Here is a 16891-nt window from a genome sequence, read left to right as displayed (position 1 = left end):
TCTTGGCTTCTCCCAGAAGCGGAAATTCAAGGCGAAGACCTGGCTCGGCGTCCTACTCGTGGAAGCAAGGCTAGGCTTGGAGCAAGGGGTGAAATCCAGCAGGCTGTGACAGGTTCTGCAGAACCGGTAGCGCAAATTGGGAGCCGTTCAGAGAGAACCGGCAAATCCCGGATGCCAGGAGTGGGGTGGGAATGGGGATTTTGCAGGATCCTTCCCCTGCCACGCTGATTGGCAGCTCCTATTGGTGGAAGCAAGGCTGGGCTTGGAGCCAAAGAGATTCCCAGCGAAGGGAAAGAAGGAAGCGCAAACTGGCTGGGGAAGTCACAGGCTGGCAGGTGGTCATGAGAATCTGCCTTCGGTGGTGTCCCCAACGCCCACGGCACTCTTGAGCAAACCACATTGTAGCTTTGAGCACTGACAGGAATCCAGCATGTGATGTCACTGTCTGCGTTTTGGGGAAGGGTAAGAAAAGAAAGAGGGTGGCTCAGTGGCTAAATTGCTGAGCTTGTTGATGGAAAGGTCGGCAGTTCAGCGGTTCGAATCCCTAGTGCCGCATAACGGGGTGAGTTCCCATTACTTCTCCCAGCTTCTGCCAACCTAGCAGTTCCAAAGCACGTAAAAAAAGGCAAGTAGAAAAATAGGGACCACCTTTGCTGGCTGGGGAATTTTAGGAGTTGAAGTCCACAAGTCTTAAAGCTGGCAAGGTTGGAGACCCGTGTTTTAGAAGGTCTTTGAAGCACTTGGAGGTTTATCTGTGTCCTCTGGGTCACCTGAGTAGTGCTCCTGGTTCCTGTAGTCTGCAGTTTTTCCTCTGGAAATCCATTCCTACACCCACCCCATTCAAAGGGTGTTCATCCCAAATTGTATAGCTAAAAGCCTGCAAGAAATATAAATCCTTTCATTCCCCACTATCCTGTCAGAGCTGAAGAAGCTTCTTGGAAGCGAAACATCTTCAAAAGAAAAAACAAGAAAGTCCAGTTGCCTCCTGAAAAAAGCACCTTTGGGACAACCATGACCTGGGTGACAGAGAATCTCTACAGAGTTTCATCTGAGAAATGGTGCTAAGGGAAAATTTATCCTTCATTCTGAAAATGAAAGTCTGGGAATTTTTTTTTCACCCCTGTTCATTGAGCAACTGACTAAGGGGATATGAAATTGAGAAGTTTCAGCTTTAAATCAGTGTTATTTAAAGGCAAAAGTTCCCCTCTTACATACGTGCTAGTCGTTGCTGACTCTAGGGGGGCGGTGCTCATCTCCATTTCAAAGCCGAAAAGCCAGCACTGTCTGAAGACGTCTCCGTGGTCATGTGGCCGGCATGACTCAACGCCAAAGGCGCACGGAACGCTGTTACCTTCCCACCAAAAGTGGTCCCTATTTTTTCTACTTGCATTTTTACGTGCTTTTGAAACTGCTAGGTTGGCAGAAGCTGGGACAAGTAACGGGAGCTCACCCCGTTACACGGCAGCACTAGGGATTCGAACCGCTGAGCTGCCGACCTTTTGATTGACAAGCTTAACGTCCTAGCCCCTGAACCACCACTCAGGGTATTTAGGGTATACCCTAAAGATATAATATCCTGTATATTCTGTACTCAGCATTATCACCCTTGGTAAATTATTTAAAAATGACAATTTCTATATCACTGAAGCCCTGAAAGTCATACTGGAAAGTGTACTAAGATTGTCAAATACTCTCATCATTCCAGATCAGCAGAATTAATGTATAATCGGAGCATGCAAACAACAAGTAGGACTTCAGTCACCAAAACAAACATTCATCAAGTAAAAGTAGCCAGTCATTAATTCAACAGCAGCAGGGAAGTCAATCCAGCGTGATTATTCTACTGAATATTAAGATATTTGGAAAATGAATATTTCAAGGAGAAAAACACCAGCAAAATAAATGCTTTCTGTTCTACCTGAACCTTTCAATTTCCTACCATTTCAGTGGTTGGATAATTTCCCAGCATATTTTAATCTATTTTATCATAATGATTGATAGCTCTATCGTACATATAAACACCTCTCGGGCATGTTGCAATGTTGAAGCACCCCTATAGAAATGAGAGGGGCAAGTGCTCTTGGAAAATGTGGATGCATTATAAGAAATCTTATGAACTTTGACTTGGCTCAGAATGAGGTATGATTTATTTGATTTACTCCCCACTGTCCTGCTTGAACCAGCTTTCAAAGGGGCCTCTGTGGCTCAGACTGCTAAGACAGTCTATTATTAACAGCAGTTGCTTGCAATTACTGCAGGTTCAAGTCCCACCAGGCCCAAGGTTGACTCAGCCTTCCATCCTTTATAAGGTAGGTAAAATGAGGACCCAGATTGTTGGGGGCAATAAGTTGACTTTGTATATAAATATACAAATAGGATGAAGACTATTGCTTGACATAGTGTAAGCCGCCCTGAGTCTTCGGAGAAGGGTGGGGTATAAATACAAATTTAAAAAAAAGTAGCTCAGAAAATTAAAAACATACCAAAATTTAACAAACTCAATGCCAAGAATTCATTTAAGAAGAATTTAGAGATTTCATGAATGTTAGGGGCTAGATAAAGACCCTACAGATCTTTCCCTGGCAAAACTCCTTATGTAATTGGTTGTTATTGTTGTTTCAAAAAGATCAATATCAGAGTTGGAAGAGACCTTAGAGGTCTTCTAGTCCAACCCCCTGCTCTGGCAGAAAACCCTATACCATTTCAGATAAATGGTTGCCCAATTTCTTCTTAAAAACTTCCAGCGTTGGAGCACCCACAACTTCTGGAGGCAAGTTGTTCCACTGGTTAATTGTTCTGTCTACAAGCCCGATCACATAGTTTCATAGCGGAGCACGGGTATTCAGCTAGTTCATTCATAAATCTGATTGTGGATTCTCCTTTTCCCAAAACAGGTGATGGCCCATCCTCGCTACCTCGGTTCCCAGCGCATCGCGGTCTTCCTGAGCATGCCAGACGAGGTCCGGACCAACGAAATCATTAAAGACATTTTCCAGAAAGGCAAAGAATGTTTCATTCCATGGTACAAGCCCCAAAGCAGCCACATGGACATGGTCAAGCTAGCTTCCTATGAAGAAATTGCAGAGCTTCCTCTGACCTCCTGGAATATCCATCAACCCGCTGAAGACGACGTGCGGGAAGATGCATTGGCAGTGGCGGGTAAGTTTGGAATTGTGACATGGAATTGTGATCCCGGTAGGATGTGACTTATACCCAGTGATGAAATCCTCTGCGGATTGCCACCAGTTTACTGCTCGCGCATATGCGCTGTGTGCCAAAAGCACGCTGCGTGCACATGCACAGCACGCACATGTGCAGCGCACACAAGCACGTGCTGCGCACATGCACAGTGCACGCCAAAGGCACGCTTCGTGCAGAAAAAAGTGACTTAACAAGATAAGTAGAACAGCGAGAGTGGGAACAGCTGTGCTGCGCAACTTAGATTCACTAGAAAGCAGGATTTCCTGCTTTCTAGCGAATATAAATTGAACGGAACAACTGATCATTGAAAAAAATGGTTCGCATGAACCGGTAGCTTTCGTTTGCCCAAACCAGTAGTGTTCTGTCCCCCTCGCCTCAGTCCGAGCGATGGCTTAATTAGCCAGCACTATCAGCTCTGGCAGCAAACTAGCGAGCGTCTTTCAAGTGTCTCTGTTATCTCCCTTGATGCCGATGAGTCAATAAACAGTATTTCAGCTCTAGTCAAGCAGTTGATTTTCCTGCTACGAAGAGGCACAGCAGCCCTTGCTGCTTTTATATCCTGTGGGGTGTGGCTCCATGACTCAGCACTTCCTAGGCCTGACCTACCCCTGCTTCTGTTGTTCCCGCCTCTCCTGGCTATGAAATCTAGGGTCCAGCCAGGCCTGATTGCCATTAGCTCGGTCTGAAGTCATGGCCTGGGGGGGGGAAGAGTCAGGGGACGGAGGCCTCGTTATCTCCTCCACCTGGCCTGCCTCTGGCTCCTGGAGCTGAGCCAGGGAAGCCGGTGCTCCCAAGGTAAGTCCTGATGGCCCTTCCCCCTCACTTTCCAAGTCACTTTCTGGCAGGGGGCCCAGCTCGGGGGGCGCAGACACAACAGGCAGCTTTTATCACTACCAGTTTGCCTGAACCGGTGCGAACTGGTAGCATTTCAGCCCTAGCGTATACCTTGGGACAAAAGCAGGCATCAATTTGCATGCACTAAATCTACACCCTCTTAGGAATACTTCAACTTACAATAGCTCATTTAGTGACCATTTAAAATTACAATGGTGCTGAACTGTCCCAAAGGTGCTTTTTTTTTTTCTCTCTCAAGAGGCAACTGGACTTTCTGGTTTTTCTTTGAAGATGTTTTCGCTTCTCATCCAAGAAGCTTCTTCAGATCTGATTCAATGATGGGAGATTTCTTTTCCTTGCAGTCAGAGCTGAAGAAGCTTCTTGGATGAGAAGCGAAAACATCTTCAAAGAAAAACCAGAAAGTCCGGTTGCCTCTTGGGGAAAAAAAAACATGTCCTGAAAATCTCAATAGACAACGGCGCTGAAAAAAAGTGACTTATGACCATGTTTCACACTTATGACCGTTTGCAGAATCTCCATGATCAAAATTCAAGCGCTTGTCGACTGACTCATGATTTTATTTATTTGTTTATTAAATTTCTATACCGCCCTTCTCCCGAAGGACTCAGGGCGGTGTACAGCCTTATTTAAAACACATAAATACACAATATAACTCCCAGATTTAAAATGCATTTAAAACGAAATATTTAACAGGTCTAATTAACTAAAACGGTCATAGACCGATATAAAACCCTTAAAATTTAAAATTATAAATAAATTAATACATTAAAATTAAGTTAAAATTAAGTTAAAACACTTAGGCTAGTCCCGCGCCCGATTGAATAATAGAGTCTTCAGTTCCCGCTTGAAGGTTCGGAGGTCGGGAAGTTGGTCATGATGGTTGCAGTGTCCTAGGATCATGGGATCACTTTTTGCAAACTTCTGACAAACGAAGTCAACGGGGAAGCCAGATTCACATCTTTTTACTCACTTAACAACTGCTGTGATTCATTTAACAAATGTGGCAAGAAAAAGTCATAAAATTCATTTAACCCATGTCTCACTTAGCAAGAGAAATTTTGGGTTCCATGGTGGTTGTAAGTCGAGGACTAGCTGTAGAGAATCTGTTGGGTTTTTTTTTAAAAAAAAAATCAAATGGAATGAGTAGTGCTTAGATCAATTTAATGGTTTGCAGATGCTTTGGAGAGCCAAATAGTCCAACTGAATCCATCCGGTGATCCATAGTGGAGCCAACTTGCTCCTCTGCAGTAAACACATATTGAGGAATCATCCTGATTCAAACTGAACCATGGTTTATTCAATTATCTCTAATTTCTAGAGTCATTTGACACATTGAACTATCAATGAAGGGGAGAGACTGGTCTAAGAATCTGATCCAGCAAGGCACTACTTATGCTTCTGGGGTTGGACTAGGTGACCTATAAGCAGGGGTGGGGCTGCTGGGGGTTTGCAGGGGTTCGGGAGAACCTCTAGCTAAGATTCTGTGCAGTTCGGAGAACCCCCAAAGCCCACTCCTGGCTGGCCCCGGCCACCCCTCCCCTCCACTGAGTCCCCATGTAGTCTGTTTGGATGCAGGTAAGTGCAGGGCGCGTGCAGAGGCTCAGGGAGGGCAAAAAATAGGCCTACCAGAAGTTCAGGAAGGCCCCATTTCCAGCCTCCAGAGGGCCTCCGGAGCCTGGGGAGCCCATTTTCGCCCTCCCGGAGGCTCAAAGGAAGCCTCCAGAGCCCGGGGAGGGCAAAAACCTGCTGTGGTGCAGGAGGCCAACTAAGTCACGCCCACCTAGTAACCAGGCAGAGGACCCCTTGCTAAAATTTTTGAACCCCACCCCTGCCTACGAGGTCCCTTCCAACTCTGTTAATCTGTTAACGTTATCTTTTTACCAGGCTAAAATGTGATAAGCTGCTTTGGGAGTAATGGATTGTGTGGTTATATCATGGAGATGCTGGCTTGGAGATTAAAATCTGCAAAGTTGATGGACTGTTATGGAATAAATAGCAGAGTAAAATTGGCCCGTTCTTACTTAACAATAAGCGATAAGCAACTTAACAGAGCTCTGCAAACCAGTTGCAGTTCCCACTCCTTACAGCAGTGGTTCTCAACCTTTATAGTGCTGTGACCCCTTTAATACAATTCCCCATGATGTGGCGACCCCCAACCATAAAATTATTTTTGTTTTGAATTTATCGCGCCTGAAGCCATATTGGCTAGCGATCTGAACTGCTTGCGATTGCCTTGAGGACGGAGGCATTAAAGCGGAGACTCCTCCCCTATTAAGTTTATGGCGCCTGAAGCCAGATTAGGCTAGCGATTGGGAGTGATTGCAGCTGGCTTGAGAGGGAGACATCAGAGCAAAGATTTCTCTCTTTTTTAATTTTTTTTTTTTTTTTGTTTACATTTATACCCCGCCCTTCTCCGAAGACTCAGGGCGGCTTACAGTGTATAAGGCAATAGTCTCATTCTATTTGTATATTTTTACAAAGTCAACTTATTGCCCCCCCAACAATCTGGGTCCTCATTTTACCTACCTTATAAAGGATGGAAGGCTGAGTCAACCTTGGGCCGGGCTCGAACCTGCAATAATTGCAGGCTTCGGTGTTCTTAATAACAGGCTATTACCAGCTTGAGCTATCCGGCCCCTAATTCATCGCGCCTGAAGCCGAATTCGGCTAGTGATTTGAAGAGCCTGCAGCTGGCTTGTGGAGTCAACTATTGGAGCGCGATTCTTCGACTCACAAGTATACTTCCCATATTTCCGATGGTCTTAGGCGACCCCTGGCAAATTGTCATTCGACCCCCAACGGAGTCCCGACCCACAGGTTGAGAACCGCTGCCTTACAGAAACAGTTGAGTAAATGCATCCTATGACCAGCAGATGGCGGGGTAGAATGCATTAAGAAATGAGCCAGAATGACATTCTCTCTCTCTCTCTCTCTCTCTCCCCCCACCCTTCACATCCCTGCCTAGGTAGGATACAACCTTTCTCCCTATAGAAGAATTTATCTCCAGTCTTGAAAAGCAAGCTGGAGAAGGGGCTATCTCACATTTTAAGAAAAAAAAAAACACCTCCCATGCAACTAAATATCTTTCAATATTACCTTCTCCTAATGGTAATTTATGGTTACATTATTTTATTGTTTGTATGTATAATGAGAGCTTAAGCACTGGAGACAAATTCCTTGTGTGTCCAATCACACTTGACCAGCAAATAATATTCTGTTCTGTTCTGTTCTGTTCTATTCTATTCTTCCATTCCATTCCATTCCATTCCATTCCATTCCATTCCATTCCATTCCATTCCATTCCATTCCATTCCATTAATATATTGTGTTTTTATCCCATCTTGCCTTCTTAACTGAACAAAACTTTGCTGTTATTGATATTGCAGGCCAGTCAGTAAAGGCACTTACAGCATAGCATAGCATTTAGACTTATATACTGCTTCACAGTGCTTTACAGCACTCTCTAAGCAGTTTACAGATTCAGTATCTTGCCCCAAACAATCTGGGTCCTCATTTTACCCACCTCAGGAAGATGGAGGGATGAGTCAACCTTGAGCCTGGTGAGATTCAAACTGCCAAATTGCAGGCAGTCGGCAGCCAGCAGAAGGAGCCTGCAGTACTGCATTCTAACTACTGTGCCACCATGGCTCTATGTCTACTGAAGCTTGGGTTTGTCCTTGGACAGGTACTGAAAGCTTAAAGGCAGGAACTACCTTAACTAAGATGGGCATCCAATAAGATTCATTCATTCATTCATTTATAAAATGCACCGGCCACCCATTTTACCACAGGGTAAATCTGTTATAAGTTACAGAGTAAGCTTGCCTGATGTTCTGGAATAAACATCTGTCTGTAGAAACATTTTGACTTATGGCTTTCTTTTTTTTCTTCTGTTCAGTCTTGTCCAATTCTTGAGCACTGCCTGGACAAGTCTCCCTTCAGTTTTCGTGGCATGGTTTTTCAGCAGTAGTTTGCCATTGTCTCCTTTCCTAGGGCTGAGAGAAAGTGACTGGCCCAAAATCACCCAGCTGACTTTGTAGCTAAGGCAGAACTAGAACTCACAACCTCCCAGTTTCTAGCCTGATGCCTTAAACCGCAACACCAAACTAGTTCTTAAACATCTATCTGAATGAGAGGTTTGAAATACAGAATAAAAAGGTAAAGGTTCCCCTTGCATATATATGTTAGTCGTTCCTGACTCTAGGGGGCGGTGCTCATCTCTGTTTCAAAGCCAAAGACCCAGCGCTGTCCAAAGACGTCTTCGTGGTCATGTGGGCGGCATGACTCAACGCCAAAGGCGCATGGAACGCTGTTACCTTCCCACCAAAGGTGGTCCCTATTTTTCTACTTGCATTTTTTACCTGTTTTCGAACTGCTAGGTTGGCAGAAGCTGGGACAAGTAACGGGAGCTCACCCCGTTATGCGGCACCAGGGATTCAAACCGCTGAACTGCCGACCTGTCAATCAACAAGCTCAGCGTCTTAGCCGCTGAGCCACCGCGTCCCCTTGAATACATGAGACAAATTCGAGTGGAAGCTGTGCTTTATGATTTGCAAACCTGGGACAGCTGAGCAGGGATTGTGTGTTTTGTCTGGTTTTGTTTGCTCCAAATTCCTTTTCCAAAATAATCAGAGAGGTGTTTACTTAAAGCTGTGTTTGTTCCCATGTTTATTAAACAGAGGACTCCATTTAAATCTAGTTTGTCTTGGTAATTATATTTTTGCTTTGGACAGCTGCTCCTTATGTACCATGTCACATAACTGGTATTATTCCTGAAGGGACAGGCAGAGGTTTTTGCTTTTACTTGATTAAAAAAAAAGTCATAACCAGAGCTGGATACAAATGGCCTTTTTTGAACACCTCCACCAAAATGACTGCAGAATTTCTTCAAATTTCTCTAGAGAGAAGGGAAAGTCACCAATAAAGGCAGTCCCTGACTGACAATCATAATTGAGCCTAAAATTTCTGCTGCTAGTTGTTCAGTGAGTTTTACCCCACAACCTTTCTTGCCACGGTTGTTAAGTGAAGCACTGCAATCGTTAAGTTAGCAACACGGCTGTTAAGTGAAACTTGCTTCCCCATTGTCCTTGCTGGTCAGAAGGCCGCAAAAGGGGATCACATGACATGGGGACTCTGCATCCATCATAAATACATGCCAGCTACCCAGTATCCAAGAACCACGGTGGCACAGTGGTTAGAATGCAGTATTGCAAGCTACTTCTGCTGACTGCTGGCTGCCAACAATTCAGCAGTTCGATCCTTACCAAGATTGACTCAGCCTTCTATTCTTCTGAGGTGGGTAAAATGAGGACCCAGATTGTTGGGGGCAATTGGCTGACTCTGTAAACCACTTAGTTTTACACTGTCAAATGGTATATAAGTCTAAGTACTGTTGCTATCTTCCTTCCTTCCTTCCTTCCTTCCTTCCTTCCTTCCTTCCTTCCTTCCTTCCTTCCTTCCTTCCTTCCTTCCTTCCTTCCTTCCTTCCTTCCTCCTTCCTTCTTTCCTTCCTTCCTTCCTTCTCGGCCAAAGAGGTTGTAGAAAAAATGCTTTTAAAAGTAAAAGTTTTAAAAAAAAAAGTTGGCCACGCCCACTCAGTCACATTACCCCCACCCCCACCAAGCCACGGCCATAGAACCGGTAGTAACAAATTTTACATTTCACTCCTGGTGCGCTTCCAACCCCGTACTTAAGCCATGGGGTAAAAGACATTTTTGAAAATAAATGACATCATAAAAAGACATTTTGAAAATAAATGGCTTCACCAAACCGAGGGAGAATCGGTTGGTGGAAAAAAATATATGCAGGAGCATTCCTCAGCCCTCATTACAGAAACTCATCAAATAAGGCTATCCCCTTGATCAGTTATTATCTATTTATACTCTTTGTAGCTGAAAGTAGGTTGGAGCTCAGTGGAGGAGCTTCTGTGCAAAACGCAGTTTAATCAGAATGCGACGCCACCATGCATAATTACCTGGGAATAAGCTCCACTAAACCCAGCGGAGTTTTCCTTAATAGTAACTGCACTGTGTGTCTGTCACGTTATTTGCAGGCTAACGAGAGTGTTCCTTTGCAAAGCCAGGCCAACAGCTCAACAACACAACAATTTTGCTGTTTGAGAATAACTTGCAGTTTTCTAAAACTAATAGCTGTGCTTTGGGGCCAAAAGGGGGGAAAAAACTATAATAATGGGGAAGTTTATTCCATGCTATTAAAATTACGGAATCTCATGGATAAATCTAGTTTAAATCTATTGATATAGCATATCCTCACATAGAGAGGCAGAAATAGTTTGCTTCAGAGCTGGACAGACATGTCTGGAGCAACAGATCTACAGTATTCCCTTTTTAAGCTCCAGGATTTTTCTAAGCCATCCAGTTTCTGAAAATTCGCTCCAATGGCTTATCTCCATTACAAAAATTCCATCCTGTGTTACATTGTTAAGCCTTTCCTGGACTTGAGATATATCACTCCCTAATCGATGACCAACAAGAAACTAAGAATAATGGAGTTGGAAGGAACCTTGAAGGTCTTCTAGTCCAATCCCCTGCTCATGTAGGACACCCTATACCAGTGATGGCTAACTTTTTTGCCATCGCGTGCCATGAGGGGGGGCGGGGGGTCACATGCGCGTGCCCACACCCATAATTCTATTCGCTATTTCCCTGTGTGCATGACCCCCCTCTCCGCTCCCGGCACGCAATGACCCGGTAGGCCCGTTTTTTTCTCTCATCTGGCCCCAGAGCCTTTCTAGGAGTCTGGGGAGGGTGAAAACAGTCTTCCCCATCCTCCGGAGGCCAGAAACGTCCCACCGGAAGTTGGCAAATGGGCCGTTTCTGGCCTCTGGGCGTGGGGAGGCCGTTTCACAGATTCCTAGAGAGGAACTGGAGGCTGAGGACAGCAGAAAATGGGCCTTCCCCACCCCCAACCCCGAGGCCCTCCAGAGGCAGGAAACAGCCTTTTTACCTACTTCTGGTGGGCCCAGAAGGCCCGAAAATCAGGTGGCGCGCCGCTCGCATACCCACTGATATGAATACGCGTGCCACCTGTGGCACATGTGCCATAGGTTCGCCATCATTGCCCTATACCATGTCAGACAAATAGCTGTCAACAGTATCTTCTTAAAAGCCTCCAGTGATGGGGCACCCACAATTTCCGTAGGCAAGCTGTTCTACTGATTAATTGTTCACACAGTTAGGAAATCTATCCTTAGTTCTAGGATTAGTTTCCATCCATTGCTTCTTGTTCTGCCTTCAGGTATTTTGGAGAAGAGGTAGACCCTCTCTTCTTTGTGGCAGCCCCTTAGATATCGGAACACTTCTATCATGTCACCCTTAGTTCTACACACCCCTAGAAGAAGCTTACGGGACCGTCTGCTGCCACCGATTGCCTCCCACCGACCCGTACGCTCTCACAGGGAGGGACTCCTCAGGGTGCCGTCAGCCAGGCAGTGCCGGCTGGCGATACCCAGGGGAAGGGCCTTTTCTGTGGGGGCTCCCACCCTCTGGAACGAACTTCCCCCAGGACTTCGCCAACTTCCTGACCTTCGAACCTTCCGCCGCGAGCTTAAGACACATCTATTTATCTGCGCAGGACTGGACTAGAATTGTAAATTTTAAATTTGTTTTAACGGGGTTTTATTATCTTATTGTAGTTTTAATATTCGGCCTTATTTAATAAGTTTTTTAAATTGGTGTTTTATTTTGTATTTATATGTATGTTTTATTAGGCTGTAAACTGCCCTGAGTCCCTTGGGAGATAGGGCGGTATAAAAATGCGATTAAATAAATAAATAAATAAATAAATAAATAAATAAATAAATAAATAAGCTACACACTTGGATACAGTCACCCATGGTGGCTTACAGTAGTATGCAGCTTGGCCTAAAATATAAATTGTATGCTAGGGGTATGTAAACCAAACACGATCTGATTTAAATCAATGAATCTAGATTTGGACTTGAATTTTAATTTAGACAGGGGTCGGCTGCTGGGGTTTTCGCAGGGGTTCAGGCGAACCTCTACCTAAGATTCTATGCAGTTCGGAGAACCCCCCAAATCCCATTCCTGGCTGGCCCCGTCCAACCCTTATTTGATTCAATAGTTCCAATGCTTTGCTGCTTCGATTTGGAAACCTGACTTAATTTGTGGATTCAGTCAAATGGCCTTCAAGTCAGATCTCTGAATTGAATAGTCAAATGCCTCTGTTACATAAAAGACCAGCACCCAACATTTTGGAATGCTTAGTCCCTAATAGTCAAAGGAGGAGTGGATTGGCTGTTCTCCTTTTTCTTACAAATAATTCATTTCACTTTTTTGTTTTAATCAATTCAACAGAACAGCTCTGGCAGCAGCTATGAAAACGCCCTGACGGTAATTACATATAGAGTACTCATCCAAGTGCATTGATAACCAATATACAAATAAATTGCAGCTCCTATCCAGAAAGAGAAATAATTAAGTGAGAGGAAGCAATTTAGTTCCAAGCTGGAGATATTAAGCTAAAAAGATTGCGTAATAAGGAAAGAGATGTGGTTTTTTTTAAAAAAAACTTATGCCCCCTGCTGGCTCCTCTTTATGATGGTGTCAAATCATGTGCTGAGTTGATGGAAAACACATCCAGGGACCACTTCTCATCAATGCGAGCATTAAAAGAAGCCATTCAGGTACAACCATAATTTTTCAGAGTTTTAATCACTCGCACCAAGCTGTGGTATGAATTACTTACCGTGGTTGAATAGGCATGCAGTAGAAATTTGCTATCAATTCCATCTTTGCACCTGCATTCAATAGTAATGGCACTTAGATTTATATACTGCTTCATAGCCCTCTCTAAGTGGTTTACAGAGTCAGCATATTGCCCCCAACATTCTGGCTCCTCATTTTATCGATCTCGGAAGGATGGAAGGCTGAGTCAATTTTGAGCCGGTCAGGATCAAACTCCTGGCAGTGGGCAGAGTCAGCCTACAATACTGCATTCTAACCACTGTGCTTCCACAGACCTGGCTGTATTAAATAAATACATTTCTATTCCAATATTTAAAGAGTTCCTTTAATTTTTGCAGTCTTGAGCATACTTGGGAGAAAGTATATATTCTCGTTTTGAATGAAAAAGCAAAAAAAAAAAAAAAGGATACCTGTAGGGAAACCACTGAAATCCACAGGAATCTGGATCGTACTAAACGTTAAGGGATGCTACTGCCGAGACCACTTTTGCTTTTACTGATATTTCAGTTTTCCTCTTTTTATAAAGATTACTCCATATTTATTTTCAATTCGTGCTTTGTTGTTTTATTTGAAACATCCAAACCAAATTGCAAGATTGGATGATAAGTAAACAAACATAATCAATTCTTGCCATTCTGAAGTAGAAAAAACCACAACAAACGCAGTGTATTTCTAAAATAACTTTAAAAAGGTAAAGGTAAAGGTTCTCCTTGCACATATGTGCTAGTCGTTCCTGACTCTAGGGGGCGGTGCTCATCTCCGTTTCAAAGCTGTCCGAAGACGTCTCCGTGGTCATGTGGCTGGCATGACTCAACGCCAAAGGCGCACGGAACGCTGTTCCCTTCCCACCAAAGGTGGTCCCTATTTTTTCTACTTGCATTTTTTACGTGCTTTTGAACTGCTAGGTTGGCAGAAGTTGGGACAAGGAACGGGAGCTCACCCTGTTACATGGCAGCACTAGGGATTCGAACCGCTTTTTTTTTTTTTTTAAATATTGTTTTTCTTTAACTCAGATTAAAATAACTTTAATCCAGATTTTTAAAAACACACACACACACACACACACAAATAGCAAATTCTGCCAATACTGCTTTTAATTTAAAAACGCAAGAAAATAGCAAAATTCTTCCAGTACTTCTTTTAGGAAAGAAAATATTCAGCCCTTTTCCTGTGAGTCCGCTCCCTCCCTCCCTCCCTCCCAAAACGCTCAGGTGAGCCTTCTTCTCCCTCATCTTCTTCAGACCAGATGGCCCCCGATCTTTTCCTAAGTTCCGTTTTATTTTTGATCCATTCAGCTTGCATTTCTACTTCCCTGACGGCCATCTCGGTTGGACTTTTTCTGTTTTCTTGCTCCTCTGCTGCAAACATTTTTTTTTTTAAAAAAAACCACCAAGCAAGATGATAAGTTTTGTTCCAATGGGCTGCTCTAACTCGTGCTGCCTCATTTGTTTCAAATGTCCCCTTGGCAAATCCTCCTCCGTAGTCAGGGGAAAAAAAAAAAACCAGACCTACATATAGTTGCCTTTAAAAATCGCAGCAGAGGTTCAGAATGCCAGCCCGTTCCTTCGCTCTTCCTGGCAGAGACAACTGCATCCATTCTGAAAGCAGATGGGAAGAGTGGCGAAAGGCCGTCCCTTCGAGGTTTGAGGGCAGGATGGCAGAAACATCACTCCTGAATTTATTCCAAGTTTCCTCTTCCCATGAAAGATGGTTCCGGCTTCCTACCTTATTCTCGGGAAGCTAGAGAATTTCTTTGAAATTTCACCCGGTTGGGCGCGTTGACCTTCCTTATTGAAAGTGCTGGAGGGACCTTGATCTAGTGGCAACGCTTAGTATAACTGTTGGAAATCAGGAGTCCAGGCAGTGTTCTGACCTAGGCTTCCTGAGAGCATGAGGCCGACGATAAAACCGTCCCGATAAAACCTCTTTTATTTAAGTTGAAGGGAAATTCCTCTCCAGCAAAGTCCCCGGCCAACAGTCTTTCATGAGATTTTACAACTACAGACCTTTATCAGGCTTAGAGAGCTGCCAGGCTGATATCTTCCAAACGCCACGCTGTAGCAGCAGCAATTACTTGGCAAGAAGTCAGGAACAGATCTTCACCCCAATGAATTGAACTAATTGTCTCCTGCAACCCCCCCCCCACTTCCCTTCACTCCTCTTTATTCCCTATGGGAGGGGCCATTCACCGTCCACCTGTGTCTTTACTCCCGAGTCGGCCCTTGTTCCTTAGCTGTTCCCTTGTCCTGGCAGCTCTGTGCATGCACACATCGGGAACAGGCTCCAGCTGTTCTTCTGCCCCACTGATATCTGATTCCGAAGGCAGTTGATAACTGTTGGATGGCCCTGGCCCCATCTCTGCCTCCGGTGCAGAGCACTCATTAGAGCCTTCCCCGGACTCCAGGACTGGCCCATCTTCCTCCCCAACTGCCTCACTGTCTGAGTCGGCCACCAGCTCCGCTGGCAGCTGGCGGTCCACAACAGGCAATTCAAAGGAAGAGCAGTAGCAATAGAACTTAGACTTACATACCGCTCCATAGTGCTTTACAGAGTGGTTTACAGTGTTGTCGTGTCCCACTCCTCCGCTGATGGCCGGGTCAGGGAAATCCGAATCAGGCGTGCCTCTGCAGCTCTGCCAAAGTCCTAGCAAAGTTCTCAAGGCAGGCAGGAGACCAGAAAGTGATTTCAGCAAGATAAGGTAGACTTTGCCTGACTCAGAGAATGCCAGAAAGCAGATCCTTTATATAGGCCATGGGGTGTGGCTCCATGACTCAGCACTTATCCCGGCCTGCCCCTCCCTTCCTTCTGTTGACGCCGCTTATCAATTCTCCTGAAGCGAGGGTCACTCCAGTCTGCAGCTGTTGGTAATTGACCTTCCTCAAGCTCAGATGCTGTGGGGGAGGGGTAGGGGTCTAGTTGCTCCGTTTGCCTGGGCATGGAGCCAGGGCTGGGGGCTGGAGGCGCTTCTTCTTCCTCAGCCTGTCTGGGCATGGAGCCAGGGCTGGGGCCGGGAGGCATGCTAGGACATTCCTCAGCGTTCGGAAGCAGATAAGAAGGCCCCGGCTGCGGGGAAAGCGGACGAGGCACAACAAGTGTCAGCATATTGTCCCCAACAATCTAGGTCCTCATTTTGAGCCAGTCAGAATCAAACTCCTGGCGGTCGGCAGAATCAGCCTGCAAAGTTGCATTCTAACTACTGGGCCACCAGTGAATATAGGTTTATTGTGTGCTAACACTCTCTACAAGAATCTGAACTACTGATGGTCAAAAGCAAACTGATGGTAGATAAGAGTCAACTGAATTCAAGATGGGTTGGACTTAGATCTCTTGGGTGCGAAGTAGCGGTGAAATCCCCCTGGTCATTATGTCCTGGTTTTTTTTCTGCATATGTGCAGAAGAGCCATGCGTGCGCATAGTGCCCTCGCGCTCCCGCATGCTCCCGTTCCTGAACCGGTAGTGAAGGTAAGTAGATTTCACCGCTGGCTCAAAGGGACTCAAGACTTACGACGTGTTTGACCCCCACTCTTGGGCTCAGCCTGGTTATCTCTCCAACACTGTGAACTTTTCTCGGCTGCCTAAAATTCCTCTTCCATTGAAGGCACCACCCTCTTTAATTTTTTCCCCCATTAGTATTAAGTGGAGGGAAGTAGAAACCAAGAATCTGCAGATTATTGGAGATAAACTTTTACATATCAGCTGCGGTGGCGCAGTGGTTAGAGTGCAGCTACTTCTGCTGACTGCCGGCTGTCTGCAGTTTGGCAGTTCGAATCTCACCAGGCTCAAGGTTGACTCAGCCTTTCATCCTTCTGAGGTGGGTAAAATGCGGACCTAGATTGTTGGGGGCAAGAGGCTGACCTGACTCTGTAAACCGCTTAGAGAGGGCTGTAAAGCACTGTGAAGCGGTATATAAGTCTATTGCTAAAGTGGGAAGGAGGGAAGGGAAGGGAAGAAGGAAGGAAGGAAGGAAGGAAGGAAGGAAAGGCCATGGCGGCACATGGTTAGAATGCGGTACTGCAGACTAATTCTGCTGACTGCTAGCAGTTCTATTTGCACCAGCTCAAGGTTGACTCAGCCTTCCATCCTTCCAAGGTGGATAAAATGAGGATCCA

General features: G+C 45.1%; 1 protein-coding gene across 2 annotated transcripts in view; it reads left to right on the top strand.

The window, feature by feature from the left end:
* MTHFS (methenyltetrahydrofolate synthetase) overlaps nucleotides 1-16891 on the top strand; it is a 45487-nt gene that overhangs the window by 755 nt on the left and 27841 nt on the right. For both annotated transcript variants that reach the window (XM_058156491.1, XM_058156490.1), the window contains exon 2: nucleotides 2895-3159. In XM_058156491.1, coding sequence (XP_058012474.1) covers nucleotides 2895-3159 — 265 coding nt within the window. The remainder of the gene's footprint in view (nucleotides 1-2894; nucleotides 3160-16891) is intronic.

Source organism: Ahaetulla prasina, chromosome 13, assembly GCF_028640845.1.
Source record: "Ahaetulla prasina isolate Xishuangbanna chromosome 13, ASM2864084v1, whole genome shotgun sequence".
Lineage (NCBI taxonomy): Eukaryota > Metazoa > Chordata > Lepidosauria > Squamata > Colubridae > Ahaetulla > Ahaetulla prasina.
The sequence above is the reverse complement of the archived record's forward strand: the minus strand, read 5'-3'. Positions and strand labels throughout refer to the sequence as shown.